The sequence below is a fragment of the Sylvia atricapilla genome, chromosome Z (assembly GCF_009819655.1).
Source record: "Sylvia atricapilla isolate bSylAtr1 chromosome Z, bSylAtr1.pri, whole genome shotgun sequence".
Classification (NCBI taxonomy): domain Eukaryota; kingdom Metazoa; phylum Chordata; class Aves; order Passeriformes; family Sylviidae; genus Sylvia; species Sylvia atricapilla.
Genome location: NC_089174.1, coordinates 66,258,308 through 66,270,480, shown reverse-complemented (window position 1 = coordinate 66,270,480; position 12,173 = coordinate 66,258,308). Strand labels below are relative to the sequence as shown.

At 43.6% G+C, this 12,173-nt stretch overlaps 1 protein-coding gene across 1 annotated transcript; it reads left to right on the top strand.

Moving 5' to 3' along the window:
• The first annotated feature begins 514 nt into the window (after nt 1-514).
• On the top strand, nt 515-5,710 carry AQP3 (aquaporin 3 (Gill blood group)). The gene is made up of 5 exons (XM_066339649.1): nt 515-662; nt 821-958; nt 2,318-2,436; nt 3,214-3,431; nt 4,108-5,710. Exons 2-5 carry the CDS (start codon nt 853-855, stop codon nt 4,280-4,282), a joined length of 618 nt encoding a protein of 205 aa, XP_066195746.1. The 5' UTR covers nt 515-662; nt 821-852; the 3' UTR covers nt 4,283-5,710.
• The last annotated feature ends 6,463 nt before the right edge of the window (nt 5,711-12,173 follow it).

The following is a 12,173-nucleotide window of genomic DNA, read 5'->3' as shown; positions in this document are numbered from 1 at the left end:
CTTTTCTTGATGGAGCCTGAAAACAGAGCTACATGAATGTAAGGCCGAATGTGGCCTTCTTCAGCCATGACTGTATTTCCAGGCATTAACAGAATTGGTCCTACCAATCCATGTGCTACAGTATCAAAAAATTATTAAGCTTTTTAACATAAAGGTACTCAGATCCCTCATCAAAATAGTTGTACTCTGAACATGTCAGACCAGGATGATATCTGGCTCATCCTTCTCACGTCCATCTTAAAATTAGATGTTTGGACAAAGAATTCCAGACTCCTGTAGCTCCATCTTGCTTTTAATTTTGGCCCTGTTTTCAGTCCATCCTGCTAGGAGATAAGTTTTGTCTGTGCCCTTTCTTCTTCCCTCCCATCTCTAGAGATAATTTATAGATATTTTGACCAAAGATAGGAGCTGTGAAGACTGAGTGGTGAGTGGACTATGATGGTGCATGAAGGTGTAAGGGGAGCAACTGCAGTTGGTTAGCAACTGGCCCTGGGGTGAAACAGAGAAGGTAATATCAATCTTTTTTTCCTCCTAGCTCTTTGGCTGTGGCTCGGTTGCACAGATCATTCTCAGCAGAGGGACTCATGGAGGTTTCCTGACTGTCAATCTGGCCTTCGGCTTCGCTGTAACACTTGGCATTTTGATTGCAGGACAGGTATCAGGTATGTGTAGCTCTGAGTAGGCTGAGTTTCACTTGTTCCAATTGTTATGTAGGCCTACTTTTCCTGTGTGGCACTGGTATGGAAGCTAGTGCCCATTGGTAGAACTCTGGGACCTAAATTCTCCCCATAAAATACACTAATCACCAACCTCTCTGCAGGTGGACACCTGAACCCAGCTGTCACTTTTGCCATGTGCTTGCTGGCCCGGGAGCCCTGGATCAAGCTACCAATTTATGCCCTTGCACAAACCCTGGGGGCTTTCCTTGGAGCTGGCATAGTCTTTGGGCTGTACTATGGTAAGTGTGGAAACTTTGTGTCTTTTTTGAAGCGACACTACTGCATTGGTGTCTCACTGCAGGAAGGGAGGTTTCCGCATCAGAGAGAATTTTCTGCAGTGCAGAGATCCAAGAATCCTCCTTACTGTGTTTCTGGGATGGCTTTCCCATTCTCATTATGGGTTCAAGCCTCCTCAAAGCAATGTGAAGGCCAGCCAGCACTGTCAAAGTGCAAGGGCAAGTCTTTGCCCTTGAGTAATGAACATTGGATGTTCCTCTTGTACAAAAGGGGCCTCTGGATGGCCCCTTTTGTACCTACTGGTCTTCCAGAAAAGCCAGTTAAGCACTAGCAGTGATGAAGGCTTTATATCCGTTCACTGTTCCAGAACTGTTTTCTCATTCTTGGCTTAAAAAAAATTAAGTCTTCACTGTGATGTCTAATGCATTGTCTTGTGTTAGCTTCCAGATAATGTCACTTTCAGCCTATTTTGCTGCTTTTATCAGAGTGATTCTATACCTTGGAATAGGTATAGAATAGGTATAAACAAATCTTGTTCCTCATACCTCTATTTCTCCTGTGTAGTTTTCATTATCTTAGGGAGATCTTCATTGGCAAGAACTGGATTTTTATGCTGACTCTTGCTCTTCCTCCAATATCAAATGTGACATTTGGACTCAGGCTTTGCCTCCTGATTGTTTCTGGCAATAGGAGTGATGTTGCTTGTAGCTGAATGGAGCATTTGGGTCACTGTTATTTCCAGCTGGAGAAAGAAGTTGCCTCCCCAGCACTAGCTGGAACTGCATTTCACTCTAGGAAGAAGCAAGGGGACCAATCTTCCTCTCAGTAAACATCAGGGCTACAGTTCAAAACCAATTACCTTTCCAGTTGGTGGATTGAAGCCTCCTCTTCGGAAGGGATTTAGCCCTATTTTAACTACCTAACCCATGGAAAAGCTACATTCAGAGTGGTCTGGTTTTGTCTCCACTCATCATGAACGAAAGATAGACCCTCCTAAGTTAGTTATCCAGCTTCTACACAGTGGTAGGCAAAGTGCTGGCTGCTCTAAAGACAACCCTGGGAGCTGTAACTAATAAAAGTGAAAGAACAGCCTGAATACTCTTTGCTGATCCATACCACTATGTCATGTCTTCACACCAAGGGGTATGGTTGCCTTTGGGAGAGAGTTGGAGTCACCTTAGTGTTTGCTTTTTGACTCTTTTTCTTGATGCCTGGCAAATAGTTGTTAGGAACAGGGACTAATGCCATCTGCCTCTGAGTCTCACTGGTAAAAAGCTTTGGTGGATGATGCCCTAAGTTTTCCAAAAGTGTGTTTGCTCTACTGCAAATGATATTTTTTTTTTCTCCTTCCCTACCTCTAGATGCTATCTGGGCTTTTGACAATAACCAGCTCAGTGTTATAGGAAAGAATGCCACTGCAGGTATTTTTGCCACCTACCCATCTGAGCATCTGAATGTTGTGAACGGCTTCTTTGACCAGGTAAGAGGGTGCTGGGAGGATGAAAGTGCACTTGAAGAGAAATCTTTTGGGTGGTTCTGGGCCTCTAACTAACTAATTTAGTTAGTAAATTAATCGCAATTTAAAGATAAAATATCCAGAGAAGTTTTTTGGAGATGACACAAGTATTTCACTAGCCCATAGGAAGAGCAGGGCTAGAAAAGACCTAACAGCCAGAAGGCTTATGCCAAGACATTAACAAGTAATACAGCACTGGTCAGGATGCCAGAGAAAAGAATGCCATTTGCTCATAATCCCTGAAGAGCCATAGTGTGATGAATGATAGCTCTTCCCCACTCTCACTCTACTGCTGTGGTTGTGGCTGGTGTCACAACCAGCCAGAGGTCAATCCAGAGGTCAGCTGGGTGTGGGGTGGTGGTTGCTGTTGAATGTGACTGTCTCAAAAGCTGCCATCAACCACAAAATGGATAGCTTCTATACAGCTATGGTATGTGGGAAGGAGGTTTAGGAAGATGTTTTCATTCTGCCTAAACAGCTGCCTGCCTAAACAGCTATTCATAACTCTTCTGGGGGTACGAAAAAAGGTGTGAGCTTGATTGAGATTCTGGGCTGCTGTAATCTAATGAGAGGAGCATGCTCTATTCTTTCATTCCTATGGCTGCTGTGGTCTGATAGTGTCATGGGATGACTTGGTGCACCTCTTCCTTTTAAGAGAATTACATCCCAAAGGAGTTAAATAACTTGGTTTGAAGACCAATCTGGATTAAATTCTTGTTTTCCTTCCCCATCCCTCTCCAGTTTATTGGCACTGCCTCCCTGATTGTTTGTGTCTTGGCTATTGTTGATCCCTACAACAACCCCGTCCCCACTGGGCTGGAGGCATTCACAGTTGGCTTTGTCGTCCTCGTTATTGGAACCTCCATGGGCTTCAACTCTGGATATGCTGTCAACCCTGCCAGGGACTTCGGGCCTCGTCTCTTCACAGCCATTGCTGGCTGGGGCACTGAAGTGTTCCGGTAAGTGCTTGACAATGAAAACCTTGTGCATCAAGGGGATATAAATGCTGAATCCAAATAGATGGTAGCTCTGGCACTATAAAGAGTCTTGGCAGCCAGAGTTATCTTTGGATTGTCTAAATGTTGCTAAAGGACACTGTCTGCTTTTCAACTTCTAAAGAAATTGTGGAAGCTGGGGAGCTTCCAGTGGCGAGAGCAAATGACATAACTTTGCTATCAAAGAGGAAATCTAGGAGCATCCATGAGAATTTCAGTCATACCTTGAATATGAGTACATCATGATTTTTTAATGGTAGAAAATGAGAAGTGTTCATTATTTTTGGAGAGAATTAAAAGAGCCATGTTATCAGGGGCTGCTTTCCTGCAAAGCAATGGGAGGGAATTGACAGTGCCTAGTGTAGGCACAACAAATGCTTCTCCCCTTTCTTGTTGGAGAGACAGTCTTGGAAGTCCTGAAAGTAGCTGTTCTGAATTGCTTGTCACTGGGGCTTAAAGTGTTTGTGTGTGTGTGTGGCAAGGTTTGCCTTGGAAGCTCTACAGACATGCAGGTGCCATTGTGCAAGTGGGTAGTGATGGCTGCAGAGGGTCAAATCTTGCATTGCTCCAGATCCAAGCACAAATATCCTAATGCCTAGGCTGCAGTTCTTACCTTGTGCACTTTCTTTTTGTTTTCCAGGGTTGGTAAGCCATCCCACTGGTGGTGGGTTCCAGTTGTGGCTCCTTTCCTTGGGGCAGTAGCAGGAGTGATTGTCTATCAACTGACCATTGGATGCCATGATGAGCCTTCTCCACCTGCCTCTGAGCATGAAACAGTCAAGTTGGCTAACGTGAAGCACAAGGAGAGGGTCTGAGGAATCTGCTGCCCAGATCTGGCAGGTATTCATTACTCAGGACTGCAGCTGGCAAAAAGGAGATGTTAAGAAGAGCTTCAAGAACAACAGGAAGAATTTTTACCTGTCTTGAGATATTGTAGTAACTTTTTTTTTCTTTTTTTTGTATATCCCTGACACATTTGCTTTTGACATTTCCCTGTGAGCCTTCCTCCAAATGTATCATGTAATCTTTTCCTAATAGAAGGGGATTGAGGACTGTAGGAGGCAGGAGAGAAGTGAGCATTGTTGTCCGACACAAATCAAATGTTCAGGAATTTGAAGCTCTTTAGAGCCATATTGCTGACATTGCCTTTGACCTTGGAAAACTGCTTCCCTTCAAACCTGTGTTCCAATCTGTAGAATGGGGATCATGCAAAACTTAAATGGTTTTGCTGGTATGGATTGGAAACTCCTACATCCTGGAGGAGATTTGCCTGTGATTCTGTGGGTCAAATTCTGCTTGATGTTGCTCTAAAGTCAGTACTTTGACACCAGGAATTAACTAGCCTAGAAGATTTTTATTAGCCGAACTTTTAAATCTCTTATGAATTCCTAGATATTGTATCAGTCAACTGATCCATTATGTCAGTGCAGAGAGTAAGAATGCATTGGATTTTCATTTAATATTAAGACAAAATGTTTACAAACAAGTGCACCCTGGTGTTAAAATCAAAAATTTTAGTATTGCCAGCTCCTAGAAGATCACATGTAGGAAATCCTTATTCTAACCAGGGCTAATTTAGACTGAATGCTTGGCTCCCAGAGGCAGCCTTTCTAATTAATCAGCTTTGTATATAAACTGCAAGCAGCTAACAGCCAAGATCCACTGGAAACGCAGTGTTGCTTAAGTTGCGTGTGTTCGTGTAAATTTTACAATGGTGTTGTTGGGGTGGTTTGGTTTTTTTAAATAGATTTATATATATAAATATACTCCTTAAAGCTGTTACTAAATACCAAGGTTGGGATGAGTTCATTTAGAGATGTATGGGAACTGCCAATTCTCTGTCAGCTTTGAGATAATTTTGGGTTTTCCTGGGATAGTCTTGGGTTATGGCATTGTGGTTTTTGGAGCACCTCCTTTTCTACCTTGCAGAATAACTGAGATATCTCTGGTACTCATGGTTGAGGGACCGAGGTCAGGCACCACCTGTACTAGCAGTACTGGCATCTCAGGGGATCTCTGACTCTCCCAGTGCCGTATTATTACGAAGTATTTGAAATAAAGCAATATTGGTTGAGAAAGAATTTGTAAGTCACATGCATTGTAGAAACTTGTTCAAAGCCTATTTCTTTAATGCATGAATTAATTGAAAAATGTATCTTTGTACACATTTCCAGTGACTAAAAGGATGTAATCTTTTTTTCTTCTTTTTTAAAAAATAAAATGTCAATACCCACGCTGTAAAATGTTAGTGTTGGTTGTATTTTTGAGCAGCTGTCAGCAAACTTCACCATGAAAAGGAAATCATCTATAGCAATAGCTTCCTCAGGCCCTTTTCCTCTTCAGCCTGAACAAAGGGGAATTAACCCTTTCAGGTAGTAGATCTACATGCTCCATTTGTTTTTTATTTCTTTCCCTTTGGGTGTGATTTTGAGGCATGTGGAGGAGATGGTGTAGTTGTCCTCAGTATAGTAATCAAGATATGGGATGGGGATGAGATTGTCCTGCTGTTAGGAATCTTAAGGCAAAAAAAAAAAAAAAAAAAAAAATCACTGGATAAGTATTTGCCCTTCACTCTTTGTACAATTTAAATTCCCTTACTATTCTTTCACTTCACACAGTTCTGAACGTGCAATCCTACTCTGCCTTCATCTGCTGTCCAGACCCACCTAGAATATTACACGGGTCAACTTGGTTTTTTCTATAGCTATGTCAGGCAAGGAAAAGTACAACAGACCTGACACAGTGCTCACAGAATTAGATGAACAACTTAACTAAAAATAAAATTCTTGTTGCTCTTTAGCTGCTGTGTGTACTGCTGTATTTTTCCTGTGTTAATTGTGCTACCTTAAAATAACTCCTCACTTCCCACGTGGTGCCGTACTGAAAAATTCAGTGAGGTCTGGATAAATGTGGTTTCCTGCAATTCACCAGCTAGGAATCAAATGGCTTTTGGAAAGAAATTTCCCAGGTTTGTTTGATTTGCATTATGTGTGGATAGCACATTGTTTTTTCCATTTCTAAAATGAAAGTTTATTCCTCAAACTCTATCTGGCAGCTTTGTATAATGCTGTGATCAACTAACATATCTGCAGAATTCAATTCTCATTTCCCTTCAGGATTGTCTCTTTCTTTACTCTTCTACCACTTTGCATGTTCAACTGCCTTGATCAATACAAGAAAATTCTTGTTGCAGATATTAAGACTTCTGATTCAAGGTGTAGTGTGGGTTCAGGTTTGTTTGGGTTTTTTTCTATTTGTTTGTTTGTAGTTTTTGTTGTTGTTCCATTACTTTCCAGATTACTCTTGCTTTTGCCTGGCATGTAGTAATCAACTTTCACTATATCCCTGCCTTACCTCTGCCTCAGTGATGTGTGTTATTACATTTATTAAAATGGCAATAAAATGTCATATTAGTTTCAGGTTAAATTTTCTATCTTAATTATGGTGTTAAGTTTTGGCTTTGCTGTTGGAGAAGCACCAAGCACTGCTGAGTAGATCCACCAACATGAGGAAAGGGGCAGGCATTGCCTGCCATCAGTGGATGGGGAGCTATGGAGAACACAGCCCCAGAAGGGTCTGGTACATAGGAGGTGTGGTGCTGTCTTTGCCCTTTGCTACCTGTGGAAGGAGGGCAGTGCACAGCACAGTTTGATACACTAATTTCAAGAGCTCCTGAACTGTTATTAGACTGTGGGGAGGGAAAGGTGTTTACCCTGGCATTACCCGTAATTTGCTGTGAGTTGTGGTTCTGCTTGTTTTTTAATTTAGGTGCCTTGAGAGATTTTCTGAGTATTAGTCACCTGGCAGACCGTGAAATTCAAAAATCCAATTTTTTCTCTCTCTCTCTTTTTTTTTAATCCATACCTAAATTTCAAAGACAATGAATCACACGGTAGTGCCTCATTGGAGAGGTAAAACTCATCTGGCCAAATATAGTAATCCGGGTTTTAGACCAGATGAACTACAGCTGTCAAACTATTGAAATATGCTTTGTAGGAAGAAATAAATCTACAATTTAAACAATTCATGCTTGACAGGGAGAGTAATTTGTTGTTGGAACAAAATGTTAAAAGGTGCTGTGGATTCTCTATTGTGTGAGGTTTTCAAATTAAGACTGTCTTGCAAAAAGGCTGTTTTGCAAAAAGTTTTCAGTTAAACTGCAAGCTGCAAGTCTTGCTGGAGGAAATTCCCAGACCTCTCCATTACAGGAGGTCAAATCGACAGGATTTGTCCCTTCTGACCTTAAATCCTATGAAATTTAAAGCACAAGATGAAAGTGGCCATGTATTCAATTCCTTTAGGTTCTTGTCTGGTCTAAGATTATCACTGCAGGTGCTTTGACATTTTTGGTGTATCTTGGGAATCTCTTCCAGATCTCTTTGCTCTATTCCATCTGTAAAATGGCAGCAGCAGTGCTGATTTCTTCCAAACCCTGTTTTGCCTTGCAGCAGCATGAATTAAAGGCTGCTTGGCACTGCTGTGGGGATGGGAGAAGAGCACAGTCTCCCTTTCTGCAGCCCTTCCATCTCAAACCGAGTTTCAACTCTCCATTTGGCAGTGGTGGGTGCTGGGGATGCAGGAGCTGGTTGCATTTGCTGAACACCTCCAGGTTGGTCTGGTGGGGCTTTGGGTTTCCACATGTTCCCAAGGCAGATGAGCCAAGATTATCTGCTTGCTGTCTTCCCTTCTTCCCAACACCTACACCTTGATGAAGAAGAGAAAATAAGTAAATGGGAAGAACTCAGACTAAAGATATCTAAACAGGATACACCTCTGAAAATATAAGAAATACGCTCGCTGGGATGGTGGTTTTGTTAGTTGAAGGATCACCAGTTGCCTTAGGCCTTTTCAGGGAATTTGCCCAGTTTCCATCTACCAAATTTCCTTCTCTCCCTTCTGCCTAGGATATCCGCTCGCATTCTATTAATTTCTGTGGCTGGCCAGGAACCAGAAGGATTAAACCTTTTGGGGTCTGAGAAAAACTTTCTCTAAAATGTCCATCACTCCTCTACACTTTGTCTCAAATGGAAGTGTCTTTGACTTCTTTTTCTTGCTTGCATAAAATCTTTAAATTAAAGCACCGGCACAACTCATCTGCATCTCAGTCCACGAACCTGGCCTAGACTAGCTGGCTCACAGGACCTGCACAGCTGTGTGTCAGCTGGCTTGGCAGCTGTTGGCATAAGAGGGAACAGGCTTCCTTTGTACGAAGGTAACCACCCTGGCTCAGGGGCCTGTGCTTTTGGATGAGACCTTCCTCCTGCCTCCAGGACAGCTAAGAATATCTTACCTGCTGCCCCCGCTTTCCCAGCAGGCAGTGCTATGCATGCCAAGAAGAGTTGCTTGGGTATTGGGACATGACTTGGTCCCCCTCATGTGTTATTCTGGTGAGGGCCAAAAATCTGCAATCTGAATATAAGATATGAGACTCAAGTACAACTTACTAAACATTAAAACTTGTGGTGCATTCCCATTTAACTGCCTTCAGGAGGGAAAACATATCTCTGGGTCCTGTAACATTCATAACATATAGTGTGGATGTAATGTCCAAGAGTAGGGTGGGATAGAGAGATAGTTGGGGCTCTAGTTAGGCCTTGTTGTCCTAAAAATCCTTTTGCTCCTTGAAAATACTGTGTTTAGTGTGGCTATACATCTGTGGACAGGATCTACTTTCACCCAGTTTGGGACATTCTGCATTTACCCACTTCTCAGTATCTGGAACTCCACTAGCTCTTCAAATTCATCACTCTGTCCCTGGTGGAAACATAAGATTAAGAGAGTCTTTATCTCTGAGCAACAGGGCCACAAAGTGACACATTGCCAGATCTCTGTGTCTGTTGCCTTCACAGTCTATGCACTCCAAGTGCTAAGCAGACATCAGACACATCAGCCCTGCCCTGTGTCTACCCTGATTAACAGCTGAGCTTAGTAAATATGCCACAAGGATGAATGTTCCTGATACTGGGATGATTGTTGTCCTTTCAGACACAGAAGAGAGATGATGGTGTCTCCACACTCCAGACAAGAATGGTAGAACACTGAGAAGATTTTTGTGCTGTCTCTGGGGATCTGAGGATGTAAGGATGACTGTGTATAGTGTTTGAAGACCCACCAAAGGGGGCAGGTGCAGAAGCTATCTGAGCTCTGCAGCATGAGGCAAGCACAGTACAAGAGGGACAAAGAGCAGCTGAGAGAAGTCTGGGAGCCCACAGCTCTGCTCCGACTGGCAAGCGACAACACGACCTTCCCCTGACTCCACCTGGAAAGGAGAACTAAATTTCTTCATTGACTGTGCTGACTATGGGCTCAACTCAGATGCCTAGGTGCAGGGGTCAGGAACCATTTGAGATGTCCTGGGTCATCCTGCCTGGGTCTAGCTGCCACTCCAAAGGGGCTGAAATCTCCTGCAGGCCCCATGTCACATGTCCAAAACCCATTCAGATATCTTTAAGAGTCCTCTGTATGTGCAATGGGGTCAAGTCCTGGAGATCACTGAACTGGACTGGAATCGCCCCCTGGAGACTATGGCCTGGGCAGAGGCAGAAACTCAACAGCTCTCCATAGTTCCACTGCCTTTGTGGTAGTGTACCTGTTTCCACAGAAGCATAGGAGTGGCACAGGGAACAGATGAAAGTCTGCCTCCCCCTGCATCCAGTCACCAACAACAGCCAATTACACCTCCCTACCCTCTTTAGGAATGCTTCAACTGAGAGCAGCAGAAACCACATGGATGAGGCGCTTTTTGAGCTTCTGAACACTCTTGGTGTGGTTTGTGACAGGCTCCACTGAAACCAGCTCTCTTGTGGAGCTGGAGTAATATTGCATTTACATAGTAACCGAAAGGAGTTTGTTGATTTAAATGGGGAGGGGCAATCTCATTCACTATCCCAGGGAGAAACACTGATGTTGTCTCATAATTAATAGTTCTTTTTTTCTAATTTTCTCACCAGAAGACAACTTTCCTGCCAGGCAGGTTTAGCTTGTCCCAGGAGATCTGCAACTGTTTTCAGTTGTATTTGGGAGTACAGGAATACCTCCCTGAAGAACCTGTCAGGGAATATCCCAGATGTGAGGTTTCTGGCTGCTCTCAGTGGTAGATGGTCCTACATGGATGCTGCTTGGCAGACATAGCAGCTAAGGCTCAGGCTGGGATATTGGAGCTAAAAGAAATGAAGTTTGAGTCAAAGAGACATACTGGTGTCCGTGTCTTATCTGAATTGAACACACTCAGGTATCAGTCATACAAACAGGTCATTTCACATGACAGGGTCTTATTAAGACTGTACCCTGTCCCTGACCAGGAGCCACAAACCCAGAGCACTAATGCTAAAGGATAATATCTGGTTAACCCTCACCTCTCAGGTATGAGTCACAGGGACAACTTGTAATAGCTGTATTTTGTGATTTGACTGGTGCCAGCTTGGACCCTGAAATGACTACATTTACACTTAAGCCTTCTAGGCTCTCTGGGAACCTCCGAAATCCACCCAGCACAGAAGGGCATAGTTTCTGTTGCCCTTTAGCTTTGCTTTCCCTTTCTTACTGCATTGCTTTTGGTAATCTCCAGGCAAATGATTGCCTGTCTAAATATTTTCATTTACTTTGTGCTCACTCGGGGAATATTTACAGCTCTGTTGGCCTTCCAGGAGAAAAGATGATGATGGGAGAGGAGAAGCCATGCTGATAAACTTCCTCTGAGCTAGTGAACAGGCATACAGGTCCACAGGAGAGCCACAATCCAATAAATCCTAGCTCAGCAACTCCCTGAATCCTAGGAGCAGCAATGCTGCTGCTCCAGTATGTTTGGAGGATTACTGAGTCCAAGATGGTTAAAGTTGGAAAGGACCACTGGCTGGGTCATCTGGTCCAATGTCTCTGCTCAAGCAGGGTTATCCCACATCCCATTGCACAGGATTATATCCAGATGGTTCTAGAATACCTGCAGTGAGCAAGACTCCACAACCAGGATCCCTGGCCAGAAGAAGCTAGATTTTGTACTAGCCCTTCTGAGATTCATAAGCTAAGTGGGGCTGTGAAGCGCTGTGTGATCCTGACTGCCTGCAGTGCAAGGTGTGGGTAATGTGGTCTTCCACCGTTCCCACCTTTGGGACTGGGATTACTAGCAGGAAAATCCTGGTGACAAAAAGCAGCCAAACAAGACAGACCGTAACTCTGAAGGAGTGACGGCAGCAATAGTTCTGCTTGGTTTCAGCTCAGTGACTTTTAAACCTTGAATTCCATGGTCAGTGAGAGTGGAATGAATGAAACCATTAACGTAAAACCAGGGCTCTTGGGTCTATCCTGAACTGTAGAATCAGGGGAAAAAATATGTTTTTTATGTATAACCAAGGGAATAATAAGACAGGATGGAAATCTCAAGGATTGCCTTTGGTCTCAGGAGATGGGAACGGGTTTTTGAAGGGTGGATCTCCCTGTTTGTGCCATAGGGCACTTGTGTGTCTCCTGCCGTGTGCATGCCAGGTGTCTGGAAGTGAGGAGTGGCGACACAGAGCTTTCCCACGCCTGAGACCCTTTGCTGGTCTGGGCAAGGGCCTTTGGGTGTCTTTAAAGTAGAAAGAGAGTGGAAGAGAGAGCAGCACCACCCTGCCCCTGGGCAGGCAGGGAAAAGGTGCATGTTGAAGAAGATAATGTCGTGCACTGAAGAACACAGCCCATACACAGCATTTGGTTTTCAATCATTCTAGT

Coding starts and splice junctions, on each gene's coding strand:
- AQP3 (XM_066339649.1), top strand. CDS start 853: ATGTGCTTGCTGGCCCGGGAGCCCTGGATCAAGCTACCAATTTATGCC. Junction 959..2,317: donor AGTCTTTGGGCTGTACTATG/GTAAGTGTGGAA, acceptor CCCTACCTCTAG/ATGCTATCTGGGCTTTTGAC. Junction 3,432..4,107: donor TGGGGCACTGAAGTGTTCCG/GTAAGTGCTTGA, acceptor TTTGTTTTCCAG/GGTTGGTAAGCCATCCCACT.